The following is a 15389-nucleotide window of genomic DNA, read 5'->3' as shown; positions in this document are numbered from 1 at the left end:
CCTCCTTCTAGATCTTCATATGTATACCAGCCCTTTGTTTTCTTTCAAACTCATGCCCTCTTTTCTTTTTTCTTTCATTATTACACACATACACACACAGATACAAACACATACACACACTTCCATAAATACAACCTATATGGTCTATGTAATGTTACTTATATGTATTTTTTCAGACCTGACCATTTGGTTTTGGATAACCAATTAGTGTGCTCTTCCCTGGGGATGTAGGTGGAGTTTTTTGTTGGGACCACCAGCTCCCAAATTTCCACACAGAGACTTATTATTAATTATAAATGCTCAGCTGATAGCTTAGGCTTGTTACTAACTAGCTCTTACATTTTAAATTAACCCCACTTCTATTCTTTTACTTGCTGTCACATGGTTCATGGCTTATTACTTCATTTTGTACACACTCTGCTTACTCTGCATCTGGCTGGTGCCTCACAGGACTCCCCCTTCTTCTTCCTAGTGTCTGGGGTCTTCCTAGACTTCCTCCTACTCTGGCTTTCTTGCCCAATCTCTTCATGCCTAGCTATAGACCAGTAATCTGTTTATTAACCAATGAGAGTCATGCATATTTACAGTGTACAAAGATTGTTCCACAGCATGGGAAGGACTATTTCTCTTGCTCTCAGAATTCCTTAGTTACCTATAGTTAGTTCTTTGTCTAGAGTTTAGGCCTCCTGGACCTTTCCCGCCTGTGTCAGCATGCCTATTGGCATCATCATTGTTCAGCTCATGTTTAGGCAGTCATGTTGGTGAGACTTTATGAGTGTAGCTTCTGACATTCCTAAGAGACACAGTCTCATAGCAAAACTTCCCATTTCTCTTGCTTTTATAATCTTTCTACTCTTTCTACAAAATGATTCATTTGCAGAATTTGTGTCATAGATGTATCAGTTGGTTGTGGGTTTTTGTTTTTTTTTTTTTTGGTCATGGTGTCCATCTGTTGCAAAGAGAAGTTTCCTTCATGAGAGGTGAGGACTACACTTACTGTGGGAATAAGGATAAATATTTAGGATGTGGTTAGAAATTTTACTTGTTTAGTAAGATGGAGGCTGTATGTTGTCCTCTAAGACCCATGACTTCACTAGCCCTGATAACCTAGGCAGGTTTCTAGTACCAGGCATGATTTCCCACCTGTTGGTCTTATATCTAATTATAGAGCTCTTGTTTACCCACAAGGTATGCATGCCAATGCCACTAATGCACTCTTAAGGTAGTTGTGCCATGCTGGTAGTTGTGTTTCTTGCTGTATTTTTAACCTTAGCATTATGTTTTAGGATTAGAATGGCTGGAAGACACAGTGTTGAGTAGTCACTGATTGACCACATTAATCTTGCTGGTGAAAATCTTTATTTTATATTTTAAATTTAAGATTGTAGTTAATCTTATATGAGCAAGACACTGGAACTGCTTTATTGTCTTCAAGATAAATATCTAGCATACTCTTGAGTCTCAACCACACTGGTGCTTTGTACTCTCTTGTTTCCATGAACTCTGAAAAAAAAAGAGCTTAATTAACATTATTTTAGAATCTTAATGAGCAGAAATTGGAGCCACTGGAAGGGCCAGAGAATTATTTCTAAGTGGAAAACTACCTTTGCAAATGTAATAGCACAGTACCTCCTCAAATGGAAATGTTTTGAATTACAATTTGCCAACCACTGCTGGAGTCTGGGAGTCTGGATAAGGGACAGAAAGGATTGTTTTTCATTTGATTTCTGTGTAGCATAGACCTTTTAAAATCTGACTTACTTCCAAATCCAAGTATGTCTGCTGCTTTGTTCCTAGGACTACTTCACTGTGTGGCTTCAGGTTGCTGCCTGTGCTACATGGTTCAGTCCATGATGAGCATGGAAGTGGTAGCTTTTGGGAACTGAAATAAGAGGGTATATCAGACTAGTGTGGACAAAAGGATTGCTTGGATATAGATCCCATCCGAAATGGAAAAAGAGGTTTCAAAGTACTCTGAGGCTTGAGGGACTGTGAAATAGATTCCAAGTATAATTGTAATGCTGGTGACAGTACAGTTGGGGTCCAATAGAGGAGTGAAACAGCTCAAACACGGAGTTTTCACTTAAGTGATAAACAGATATGTTAGTGATTTCAAATGCTTACCAAAAAATGGAAGCCGGATCTAAAGTAAAAATTTGAGCTTTGGAACTTTCAGATTATCACCATTGATATCTTGGTTTTCATAAAGAGCTACAGATTAAAATGATCACTTTGAGACTAGGTCAAGATGTAACTTTCCTAGTACTTGCCTACCTTATTATTCAGAGAAGACTGAACTCAACTCTTGTGGTTTGGTGTGTGTGTGTGTGTGTGTGTGTGTGTGTGTGTGTGTGTGTAGGTGCACATGCCTGCTTGTGAGTGTGTGTGTGTAAGCCACAGGTCAACAGTGATGTACTCCTCCATTGTTCTTCACTTTACTCTTGGAGACAGGGTCTCTCACAGAACCAGGAACTTGTTGATTCAGCAAAACTCCCTGGTCCTGGAGCTTCAGGGACCCACCCACCTGTCTCTGCTTCCCCTGGGCTGGGCACATAGGCACATGGTGCACTACCTGGCTTTTGACATGTGTGATGGGGCCCTGTTCTCAGGTCGTTAGGTTTGTACAGTAAGCACTTACTGCACCTGTACTTAATTTTTTAATGAAATCCAGTATTATTTTTAGAGAATAATGTATATGATTATATTATAGCTGTTGAAGATAACAGGATACTCCATTGCCCATTTTCTGGTTTCACATTATTCTGTTATAGATATGCAAATACATGCAAAAATTAAATCAGTAGTTGTATCAACTTTGTCTAGTTGTCTGATTTTTCCCCCTACTAGAAAGAATGCTTACACAAGGTTTATGTGTTCATCAGAAATTCCTAGACTAAAAGGTTGTTTGCAACAACCCTTCAGGACTGAGAAGTGTCACTAGAAAGGGCTTCCTACTGGATGCTGTTATATGCACCCACGTGGTCACAAGTTCTGAATCCCAAAGTTTGTTTTAGCAACTGTCTCACATTTCAGTTTGGGACGTGTCCAAGCACCTGCAGGATGAGTTAAAAGGTGACCTGGTGACATCTGCATAGACATTCCAGTTCCACAACATGGAGAGTCATGTCAACGGTCATACAGGACTAGGACATGAATCACCTCATTTCTAGTCTGCTGATAGCCAATCGAATGAGAGAAACAAGACTTTACAAAGTTCACATTTAGTTCTGTGTATACGTTTGCATATTTATGTTTTGTGAAGTTATATGAATCTAAGTGATTGGTTTTGTAATTAACTAGTATTCTCTGTTTTATTTAACAGGAATCTTCTTGATAGAGACACGTTTTCTAAGTCTGATCCAAGTAAGTGAAATATTGTTTATTTTACTCAATTTTGCAAAAATTATGTGACATTTACTATTTCTATTTGTACGCTTGCTTTTTAAATGAAGAAAGACATGGGCATTTATGGACAAAAAATCCTTGTGCCTCATTTGATAAGTGTTAAGATTCTTCTTAACCCATAATAATTAATGTAAATTCCTTAGTCTTTATTTTTTTAGACTTTCTTTATCAATTAATAGTATACTTTACCTGTTTATAAACAGTGACAATGGGTTGTAGGTATAAATGCAAAATATGTTTGTCTCAGGTTGTCACTTCTGAGGTTGCTCTGAGCAATTTAAGTATCTTCAAAAGGGTTTACAAACTTTTTAAACCCTGATATTTGAAATTATCAAAGTATGGTTTTAAATTTTGTCAAACAATGGTAATATTCTCTGTATGCGAAAATATATTCATAATAAAATTTGAAGGTTGACGTAATTTGTTTTCTAATTCTTTGAAATAAATTTTTGGTGATTTCCTTGCAAGAATAAAACAGAGAATTAAGTATGTTGTTTTGATGTAACCTGTGGACAGTTGAAATAGAAATCATGTACATTCACACCAGACATTTACCTATGTGTGTGTTTTTTTCATCTTTTGTAGTTTGTGTCTTATATACACAAGCAGTTGGAAATAAAGAATGGAGAGAGGTAAGAGAAAAATGTTTTCAAAATCACTGTGCAGAGGCCACAGCATCTTTATCTTAGAGAAGCTGACCTGTTTTCAGTGAGTTTAAGTCTTTCTTAACCTAAAGACTGAATTTCTCATTGTTTGATTTTATTGAATTTTTACTCATGAGCTGCTCATGAAGTATTCCAGAGCTGAGACTTGCCCAGTTGACTTGATCCCTTCTGTACATGATGTTTGTGGAGTTAATCTCACTTTCAGAAGTCAGTGGTTGAATTTTCATGAAGTGCCACACAAAAGGATCTTAAGTGGGGTGCTTATTGTCAAATATCATCTGCCTTTTTTTTTTTTTATCAGTAGGTAACTTACTGTTTCAAAATAAAATAGAAACTCAATTTCCTCACACAAATAGGCTTTGTTTAATGAGCAAAAGCAAAGAGAGTGAAAGATTTCAATGATCTTATTTTCTAGAGCGTCTCCATGTTTAGAGAGAAGATGAGCAGAGGTGGGGCTTTTCACTTTCCTGGTCTTTGCTGGTTTTTATTTGTTTGTTTGTTTAGAAAGGCAGCAGATCGTTTTAATGGGGTCACGGTATATGACTGGATTTCCCTAAAGCAGTTTTCCTACTTGTTGTCACAGACTGATTTGCATTAGTTACCTGATCAATTGTCTCAATGGTCAGGTAGCCAGTTAAGACTAGATCAATGTAGTTTATGTTCAACAGGGGGATAAAGAACTCAAATGTTATAACTATTGGTAATGATGGATTGTTAGGGTGATGCTGAACAGCGTTTTTTTTTTTTTTTTTTTTTTTTTTTTTTGTATGTGTGTTTTAATAAGCTTTTCATTATTAGAATAGATACCCAACACAACTTACCTATAAAGAAAAAAGTTTATTTTGAGTTGTGGTTTTAGAAGTTCAGTCCACACTTGGTTAGTGCTCCTGCTTTGGTTGAGGTAACACACAGTAAGAGATCAAATCTCCCCATTGCCAGGAAGGTAAGGAGAGTGGAGAGGGGCTGGTGCCATTGAATGTCACACCTCCAGAGACTTCAGGACCTCTAGGCTGCACATCTTCCCAATAGTAACACTTTAGAAATCAACTGTTTAATGCATGGTTTTTGGGTAATATTAAACTTATAGGATTAAGCCCCTGACTCCCCCTACTCCCAAATTTCACAGCTGTCTCAGAATGCACCACCCATTTACTCCACACATGAGAGTCATAGAACCTTAATTATTGCAGTGTTACTTGAAAGAGTCTGTGACACAGGCAAACTGAAGTGTGAGCCCTGTAAAGACAAGAGTCAGCACACATCCCAGACATAGTGGCCAACAGACATGGGGAGAATTCAGGCCATAGAAAGGAATTAGAGCAAAGCAAGGATGAAAGTCAGCAGGGAAGAATCCGTAAAATCCTGGTGTGACACCTGTAGTACACTGTCACCAGATGTGGCCTTAAGGGCTTGTGCAACCTGCACTCTATGGTCTTCTTGGTTGCGGTCCATTATGACCAGTCCCGTGCGCCATCTTTGCTTCTTGCCTGCGGTATTCCCAAGGAACCCTGCATTTCTGCCTTCTAGAATCTCCATGGAAACTTCAGCTCCACGCATTCACCTGTCAGGGACTGCTTGCCAGGTATTCCTTTGAAATCTGCATGGGGACATTTATGACCCACTTTCAGGGCTTATATTCTGCCTACCTGTAAGAATAGGATCATATGGAGGACACTGACTTTTACTTACAGCCTAAGCTACCTGGTCCCATTCAAACAGTGCAATGAGCTCTTCATGAATGGTTAAACTTGGGGAAATGATTCTCTAATACATCCTGGGTGAATGAAGCATCCAAAAGCTCTCTCTCTTTTCTGACATAAGTGTTCAAACCAAACTTACGTTCAGCCCTCCGGAGCTGTGATTGGTGGGAGCTCAGGTGCTCACGGCATGTCTCTTCTCTTCTGTGTGAAGGGAATTTGCTTCCTTCCTGCTTCTGCTGATCTCACTTACCTGGACTGTGCATGTGGCTCTTTTTCTAGACACACTGCAAAATTTCCCAGTCTTGCTGCTTCCTTTTCTTTGATCCAGATTCTTTCCTGAAATTTGACTAAAAGCAGCCAGTGATACACTGAGAACTGCGTGCTTTGTTGTCTTGAAATTGACTCTGCCAGACAAACAAATCTATTACCTTCAAGTTCAAAGCACCATGATGTCTTATAACACGGGCAAAAAGCCTCAAATTGGTTGGTTGGTATGGTGTAAGAGGGAAGGCCTTTGGTCCATTTCCTGGCGGAATTCTACTTTCCACGTGAAACGTCACCAGAAGAATGTTACTGTCCATGTTCCTGGCTGCACTCAAACCCTGCACCAACCGTAACAGCTCTGCTTATAGAATTTCAGGCTTTTTCTAACTTGTTCCATCAGGCCCTCTGAATGGCTCCTGTGAGTTCCATAGGCTTGGCCAGGTTGTTAGCATACAACAGCAGCAAAGACCACTCCACTTCCTGGTGCCAACATTCTATATTACCAACATCCTACTAGGAAAAATACATGTTTGAGATAATCATCATAGCAATACAAAAGTTTCATCTGACAGTTGGGGAGATTTGAGTTCATCACTGGTTAACATTACTTCCTTGGCTGAAGCAGTATCCATTGGCAGAAGTGTGTAGTAATGCAGAGCTTTCCTGGTGGTGGCTTGAATGAGATGACCCCCCATAGGCTCATATGGTCTTTCATATTTACCTCAAAATTACTCATATCTAGATGTCAAGTTATTAACATTTTCCCATGCCTGCTTTATAGTTTCTGTAATATGCCTAATAACATTTTTTTTAATTGTCCTGATTTCTTCCCTAGAATCTCATCATCTAATCAGTCACCCAGAAGTGTGAATTCTCTTTCACAAAGTAAAGCAGAGCAATGACTTACTTATCGCTTTACTACTTTTTTAATTCTCATCGTGTGTGTGTGTGTGTGTGTGTGTGTGTGTGTGTGCAGGCATATGTGCCTATGCATGAGGAGGCCACAAGTGGCCATCAGGTGTATTTCTTTATTGTTCTGACTGATCCAGAAGCTTGCTACTTTGTTTAGACTAGTGAGCCCCTGGGACCTACCTCTTTGCTCGTAGTTCTGGAGTTAGGGGCATGTGGGCACACCTGCCTTTTTTCTGTGTTTTCTGGGGACTTGCACCAGGATCTTCATGCTTGCACAAGTTCTTTTACCCAGTAAACCAATCTCCCCAACCTGACAAGTTGTCTTTTGTATTCCTCGTTGCAGTGTTCTCTCAAGTCTGTCTCTACTGTCTTGCATTCTTTTATTTGGTTATGCATTTGATCTTTCTGAAGAACCCATGCAGTCCCCAGTCATTTGCTCTCAGTTCCCCTTTCCATGTCCAGCTCAATGAAGCATAGAACTCTTAACAGAACATAGGTGCCGGGCTCCATAGGGCTGAAGAGTGCTGTGCTTCAGTAACCAATGAAGGAAGCATGGTAAATGCAGAACCAGACACTTAGCCAGTGCATGTTCATAATGATGACACAGTCAGCATTCATTAGATAGGGGGAATTTGAGGAATGACGTTGTAAAATGCTCAGAACGGTACCAGAGTGTTCTTGTTGGATATTAATAAGCTAAATTCAAAGTTTCCCTTGGTTAAAAACAATCTCATGATTTTTTAATTGCCTAATTAATGAAGTGAAATATTTTTATATAATTTGCTAGCTCTTTTACCATAACAATGGATCATGACTATATTAAGCCATTCCCACTTATTGGCTAATTTGATTTTTACAACAAACAAGAGGTATGGGCTATTATAATCATTGTAATAGGAAACAGAAGAACAAATGGATAAGAAACTTGACCAGTGGCACTTGGTTATTAATCTAGAGTGGTGCTTTGAATCCTAGCTGTCGGGAATTGTTGGTATTAGATTACTTTTGTGGGCACAATTCTTATCCACTTCTAGCTTATTATGTTCTGATTTTATAAAGATAAAGAAATTTCATGTCATTGGGGGTGGGTTGTAATTATTTTGTAAGCGTGATTCTAAATAAACAAAAAATAACAAAAACCGAAAACCATATAGGAAACCAAGTCTTACTATTTAGGAAAGGTGGCATATTATTAAGATAAAATGCTGAGACATAATAGAATATTCTGCTATTCTATTGTTTGTTTTTCAGAGAATAGAAAATGGTGGTTATAAAGACCACATTCAAAGGCAATGTGAAAACCATGACAAAATTGAGAAGGTATTGAAAAGCAGGACCCAGAGCTGTCCTGAAGGGGTAGAAGCCATAGATGAAGACTGGGGGGCCATTGGTTGTCTTAGTTTACTTGTCTTTCCACAAAAGAACACCAAAGTTTAGATAAATTATGAGTAGAGTATTTGTCTCTCCCTATTTTGGAGGCTGTGAAGTTTAGTACTGACACTGAGGGGCCCATGTGAAGCCTTGTTATCTCATTCGGCGGTGGAACGCTGAAGGGAAGGTGAGCCCTGTGCCAGGCTGGGGCTGGGCTGAACTCACAAAAGCATCCTTATCCCAGCAACCCATTTCCTCCATCAGGATCCTGCTCTCCTGGAAGTGCCATGACTTCATTAGGAGAGCAGCACACAGTAACCTGTTCAAAACCCTCACTCTGCACTGCTGTATGGGGACGAGGTGTCCAACACGTGAAGTCCACTCCACTATAGACAGGCCTGAGAAGGTACTTTCAAGTCAGTTTCAAAAGAGTTGACCGTGCTAACAGATGAGAGGGTGACATGGAAGAGTAGGGAGGAAGTGCAGATGGAGGGGCTAAGTGTGCTGGAGTACTTAGCAACCGAAGGGACTTGCTGGGTGAAAAAAAAAAAAAAAAACAACAGAATAAACCCTATTTGATACTTAATCCCCCTAGCAACTCTTATGGAACACGGTTTCCTTAGCTTGAGAGGAAGATAAATGTATCCTTTACATTTTCCAGGGTAATGAGGTGCTTTAAGGCAGGTGCCTGGTTTCCTGGTGACTCTACGCATGTGTGACATGAGGAAGGATTTCAGCTCCTACAATTGTTCCAGTAATGAAATATTAGTTGCTAGTTTAAGTATCTGGCATACAATAAGTACTGTACAATTAGGGAAACCCTGGGATTCTAAAAGGGAAAACAACTTTCGTAAACAAAACAAAACAAAAACGCACGAAGTATCAAGTAATAACTTCCTACACTAAAAAATCCTGTCCTTGGTGCTTGCTCAGCAATTGATGGGAAATGGCATATGGAGTTACCTTGGCCTCAAACCCAATCTGAAAGTGCGGTGCTGCACAGCCACCAAAAGCCTATGCAATCCGAGGTCACACTGATGCATGTGCAATGCTTACATGAAGAAAAATGATGCATTTCTATTGGACCCCATAAAATTGTCCTTTTAATAAGTAAAAGATGATTGTGGGTAGGTAATTTCAGGTGACTCGGCTTAATGCTATTGCTCTTTACTCCTCTGGGAGCAATTTTGAAATGTTGCCTTTTGATTTCTATGCTTTAGTATACAGAAGAGCAAGTATGTGTGTGAGGAGGGCCTCCGTCTTGAAGTGAGAGCCAGCCTCCGTGTGCCATGTGAATAAAGAAAGGTTTGTTCTGAAGACAGTGCAGCGCCTGGATTGTCATGACTGTCCTCGGATTCTTCAAATATTTTCATTTAGAAGTGGGTACCAGTAGAGTAGCCCACTCTAAGGGAGAGCTTTGAAGCAGTAGAGATTGTCACACGGGATTGAGTTTCTGGGGACTGTGTAGAAGCCTTGTGGATGTCTGTAATGGGAAACATCCAATCAGGGCTGTGCTGACTCACCAGCGAGAGCTTGTTCTCAGTGCTACTATTCTTGCAAGTTTGTGGTTTCACATTGCTAGGGAGTTCAAAACCAAACTTTTAGTAATTTTATCAGTTCTTCCAAATGCGTAGTAGGTATCAGCTATTATTTTATCAGGATGAGACACAGCTACCTATCTATTTCAGACTGGACTAAGAAAATGTAGGTATATTCTTAATAACTCCACAAATACTTAATCATTTATTAATCTCACCAGCATTTAGCGAATACTGGCTGTGTAGCTGGAATGGTGGGTCAAATTTAAAAACAGAGTATTTTTACCTCAAGAACTGTTTGGGATAGTTAGTTTTCTCAGCAACTTTGGTTCGTTTGTTTAACCAAGTTTCCTGGCTTAGATATCAGCTTCACCCCACTGGTATAGTGGTTGTACTTTTATTTCAATTAAGGTGATTTATCAAAAGCTTTAGCTCACTGTGATTTATATTCTGAGATTTATTACATTTAGTTATCAGGGTATAACTGGCAAAATGCTTAAATCAGAAGCAAAATAGTTCCGATAAATACAAGGTTTTCTTAAAACAATCCATAGTTGAAACCCCAATTTTAAATTGTATCTGACAATATCCTAGTTATCTTTTCTTCAATGTTTTTTCTAATGACCATGAATTATGAAACACTCTTGAAATAATGGATCTTTTGATAATTTCAGAGCTATAAATGATATAAATTGTCATATTTAATGGAAGTGCAAAAACAGTATAATGGACAGAGTGAAGGAATCTCCCAAGGAGCTGCATATCTCCAAGGAGTTGGAAAATGCTGTTGACATCTGTGAATTAGAGTTTAGTGCTCCAGAATGAATCCATTTTTTTTTAAATTACTCTTAAATGTATAAATTGCAGGGTTGAGTCTGGATTCCTTAAGTTTCAGTGTGAGGAGAGGAAGCAGCTGAAGTTGCTTATAAATTTGAAATATTGTTGCTTGAAATGATTGACATTGTTGCCATGTCTCTGGCAGGCTTCCTTTCACCCACACTTGGTGGTTCAGCTTTTACTCATCCCCCTCACTGAGCAATACCCACTCAGAAAGCACCGGGAGATTCTTCGAAGTTCAGCTTTCTCAACCTCACAAATAGGATGTCTGCCATGAAACAAATGCTGTTTATCTTGTAAGGAGAATTTCCAACACAAACCTTTGAAATCCCATAATTTTGTTATGAGCCTTGTTACTTTTTACTTCATACAATAAATATCAGACTTTTGTTTTATTTTATTGGTACTTGTATTAGTCAGGGTTCTCTAGAGAAACAGAACCCATAAAAACATATATACATACTACAGACATATACATTTATAGACACCCGTACACACACATAAAACAGCTTAGGAAATAATATCCAAAGAGTACAACAACAGCTGTCACACATCTGAAAGGCTGAGCATCTGGTAGTCACTTGGTCCTTAGTTGCTTAGTCCAGGGAAGTTGGTACCTTAACAGACTCAATCTAGCACAGGAGGCCTGGAGTGTTCCTGGAGAGACACTGCTCCTTAGTCCACACTGGAATCTTAGGAAAGCTGGTTCTAATGTTAGCCAAGGAACTGGGAGCAGCGGTATTGAGGGAAATCACCCCAATGACAGGAGGGAAGACCAAGCTAGCCAAAAGTGAATAAGTTCTTGCTTCTGTGTCATGATCCCAGACCCTGTGGCCACCACATGTGGAACAGACCCAGGTAAGCTACTCGCACGGTAGACACTGCCCTTCTATCGCATGTAATCAAGTCTCATAGGGGCTTTCCAGGAGCAGCTTCCTACTCTTGGCTTGTCTTTCTCCTTTGGTGACTCTGCAGATCCCTGCTGGATCCTTACCAGGTCCTCCAACCATCACATATGACACAGCGTCCAAGAGCCCTGCCAGCTGCCTGCCTGGGATGCTCCAATCGTAAGGGAAACTTGTTCCAGGCTTCTTGACCAAACTGTTGAAAGCACCAGACTATGGCAGAGAAAGACCTGAATAGAGGATGCATCCCCCAAACTAGAAAAACAGGGGAAGTCAAGATCCCAACTGCTACAAATTAGCCCCATCCTGAACATTGTAAATACTCTGCTGAAAAAAGAAAGGTGACTTCAACAACAAAAAGAGAAACCAAAGAAGAACGAAAAGAAAATCTCAACCAACGTACTAACTCCAGATGCATAGATCGAATGCAGAAATAAAAACAATGTGAAACAAACAAAATAGCACGTCTCTTCCAGAGAGTCCAAATCCCACAATAATGGCCCCTAATGAAAGTGACCTGAGAGAATGTATAGAAACCAATTGGAGAAAGATTCTAACTATGGTCAACAACTCAAAGAAGACAAAGGCAAAGATAAATGGTATAAGGAAGTTAATCCAAGACATAAAGCTTAATTTTTTTTGTGACAACCCAAACTGAAATAAGGCCAGAAATAAGAAACTCAACTAGTCAATGAAAAACTTCAGTGGAAAGCCTTGTCAACAGAATGGACCATGCCAAAAATAGAGTCAGGGATTAAAGACAAAGCAAAGAAGTTACATCACCCAGGAAATGTCAACAAAAAATTAAAACACACACACACACACACACACACACACACACACACACACACACACACTGCATGAACAGAACATGAGAAACTTCTTGGATATCATTAACCGTTATCATCAGTAAAATCACCTGGAAAGCGAGATGCCTATCCAGTACATGAGGTTAACAGATCAAATAAAATAGACTAGACCAGAAAAGAAATCATCAATGACGTACTAGTTAAAACATTAAAAACATAAACTAAAAAAGAGTATTAAAAGCTGCAAGGGAGAAAGTTCATATCACTTATGAAGGCAGCTTTATGAGATAGCACCTGATTTCCCCACAGAAACCTTTAAAGCCAGAAGGGCCTGGAAAGATGGACTCCAAATTCTGGAAGAATTTATAATTGTATATGCCACACTTGATATCTTTCTCTTCTGCTGTCTTGAATACTAATTGAAGTATTTTAAATTGTGTGTTGGCTTTTTGTTAACATGAAAAATACATCAGAAGTGAAATATGTGTGTTTCAGCTCATTGTTTCTGAGGTTTCACTCTATGGTCGTCTGGCTTTATTTCTTTGGGTCACGTCGTAGGTTGGATGGGAATATGTGGCACAGTAAGCATGCTCACCTCGTGGTGGCAAGAAAGAGAAGCAGTAGGGTCACGGGCCCAATAATCCCTTCATGGGCATGCTCCCAAAGACTTAACTTCCTTCTACAAGGTCCCAGACAGTGCCACAGGCTGCATACCTTGTCTTCAGCATATGGACCTCGAAGACTGCTCTTTTTTGTCTCTATGTACTGATATGCGGCTTTCCCCCGCTGTTCACAGCAGTAGAACTTTCTGAATTTGTAGCTACTCAAGTCTCCTCACTTGTTAGCATGTATTTCAGTTTTAATGATTTCCTTCAAAGTTTCTTTGGACCGGCCTTCTGGAGGCATGTGATCTCTGCTTTTGTTTTCTGTCCTATATTTCTAAAGGATAGGACTGCTAGGATTCTCAGCTGGCAGTTAATTTTCCTTTCATTATTTTCATGTTTCTCTCTTAATGCTTTGAAAGCTTCCTACTGAGAAAGAAGTCTGCTGTCAGGAGTTGGGGCAGGCTTACCTGTTCTGTCTTTATTGCCTGCAGGATATTTCTTTTACATTTGAGTGCTTGATTATAATATGTTTTGGGGAAGACTTGAATGAGTTAAAATGTGATGACCTTTAACTTTCTGTAACCTGGATATTTGCATCCTTCTCTTGTTTTGGAAAGATTTCTGTTAACAGCTCTTTGGAAAATCTTCCTTCTCTCTCCCATGCTTCCATCCCTCTGGAACCCCCAACTACCCGAATATCTACTTTCTGATGCTTTCACCATGTTCCCCTATTTTTGTAAATTCTTTCTCTTCTTTTCTCTTTATCCCTCTGTGTATTTTCATATAGCTTGCCTCTGAAGTCACTAATTTTCTCTCTGTTTAATCTGTGCTAGCAATATCTTCTATTACAGTTTACTTTCACTCCATCTACTTTTCAGCTCAATAATTTGGTAGCTTTTTTTCTTTTAATTACTTCCACCTCTCTAAGTTTCTTGGTTGGTGCATTGAGTCATTCCTTTGTTTTGCCTTGGACCATGTGGTGTTTCCTTAAAATGGCTGATTAAACTCTTTTAGATTTTGCCCATACAGCTATTGTTTGGTTCTTTCTTTCACCTTGTTTTAACTGATGTGATTCTCTGAGAGTTCCTGAATATTGTAGTGGGGTGCATTTTCTGCACATTTAAGAATTAGGGGTTTATTCTGGTCATTGTAGTCTGGTTATCTGTGCCTATTTTTCCAGGAATGTAAGCATTCCACTCTCATCTGATATTTTTCTGAGACCCTTCAAATGTCAGCTTTGCTGAAAGTCCATGTGATGGTGGTTTTAGCATTGCAGAGTGACCTAAGCTCAGACTTGTCCCAGATATGTGGTTGGCTCTTGTTCACTATGCATTGGGTTACTAGGGTAGATCCTAAAATGAGTAGACCTTAGGAGCTTCTCCTTGGGCCCAGGGTAGGCCCTCATGCCTTATAAAGTTTCAATTCTGCTGTAATAACTTTAAATATCCAGATAGTGGTGAGATCAGCTGCAGAATTCTATGCCACACTTACAGCCACAAATTCACCACAGCCTGCAATATAGCCCACTAAGGACTATACAGCACCAGGTTTGGCCAAGGCCCATTCTACTATTGGATGTCTAATGCTGACATAGATTTATGACCCACAATCACTGTAGCCACAAAGTGTGACTAGAAGAGGAGTCTGATGGCCTAGAGTGCCATCTCCTAGTGATGTTAGTCCTCTCCCAAAGGTTCCAACTGTGGACACTGGCCCGTGAATGGGTCTACTCAGTTTTAGGTTTCTGTGGCCCTTCATAGGTTCCTAGGCAAAAGCCGATGTTGCTACCCTGCCCTACGGTGAGTGAGTATCCTTGCTCTTACCCTGCCTTGCAAGTTTGAGGTGGTGTGGAGAAGCTTGGCTCTTACCTGCCGGAGGACACACCCAACTGGGTCATATCCTAATTCCACCGTCACAAGGATCTATGTAGTGCCCAAGCTACAGCTGGATGTAATATGGGACAAAATGTGAGTGTGTCTCACTAGAACATTTAAGTATCAGCCTGGTGTGGCAAATGTAGAACTCTGTTGTGAACACTCTTGAGGATAGCTGTAATGACCTGAGGTTGGGGAAGGATAAGAAAGACAGTCCTTTGCCCTCAAGACTGATATAAAACTTGGTCACATCTGAATCTCACAGCATCAAGTCCTGCAGTTTAGACAGGAAAGTGTGTCACAAGCCCACTCTAGAACTGGCAATGATGTGAGCTGGAACTGGAGTCTGCCCCACCAGCATACAGGTCTCTCATGGACTCTGCAGCAGTTCTGGAGGCTCCATCTGCCAGCTCTGTCCTGGACATGGAACCTAGTGTTGGTTCTCCCTGTGGTGATCCTGCCACTGAATTCTTGCTACTCTTCTTGCTGCCTAGGATTGGGGGT

General features: G+C 39.9%; 1 protein-coding gene across 1 annotated transcript in view; it reads left to right on the top strand.

Moving 5' to 3' along the window:
• Window positions 1–15389, top strand: part of Cpne8 (copine 8) — a 194739-nt gene that overhangs the window by 26368 nt on the left and 152982 nt on the right. Inside the window, exons 2-3 of the mRNA XM_052748675.1 lie at window positions 3323–3363; window positions 3991–4037. Of these exons, the coding sequence (XP_052604635.1) occupies window positions 3323–3363; window positions 3991–4037 (88 nt within the window). The remainder of the gene's footprint in view (window positions 1–3322; window positions 3364–3990; window positions 4038–15389) is intronic.

Source organism: Peromyscus californicus, unplaced genomic scaffold (assembly GCF_007827085.1).
Source record: "Peromyscus californicus insignis strain IS unplaced genomic scaffold, ASM782708v3 Scaffold_20__1_contigs__length_68692818, whole genome shotgun sequence".
Classification (NCBI taxonomy): Eukaryota; Metazoa; Chordata; class Mammalia; order Rodentia; family Cricetidae; genus Peromyscus; species Peromyscus californicus.
The sequence above is the reverse complement of the archived record's forward strand: the minus strand, read 5'-3'. Positions and strand labels throughout refer to the sequence as shown.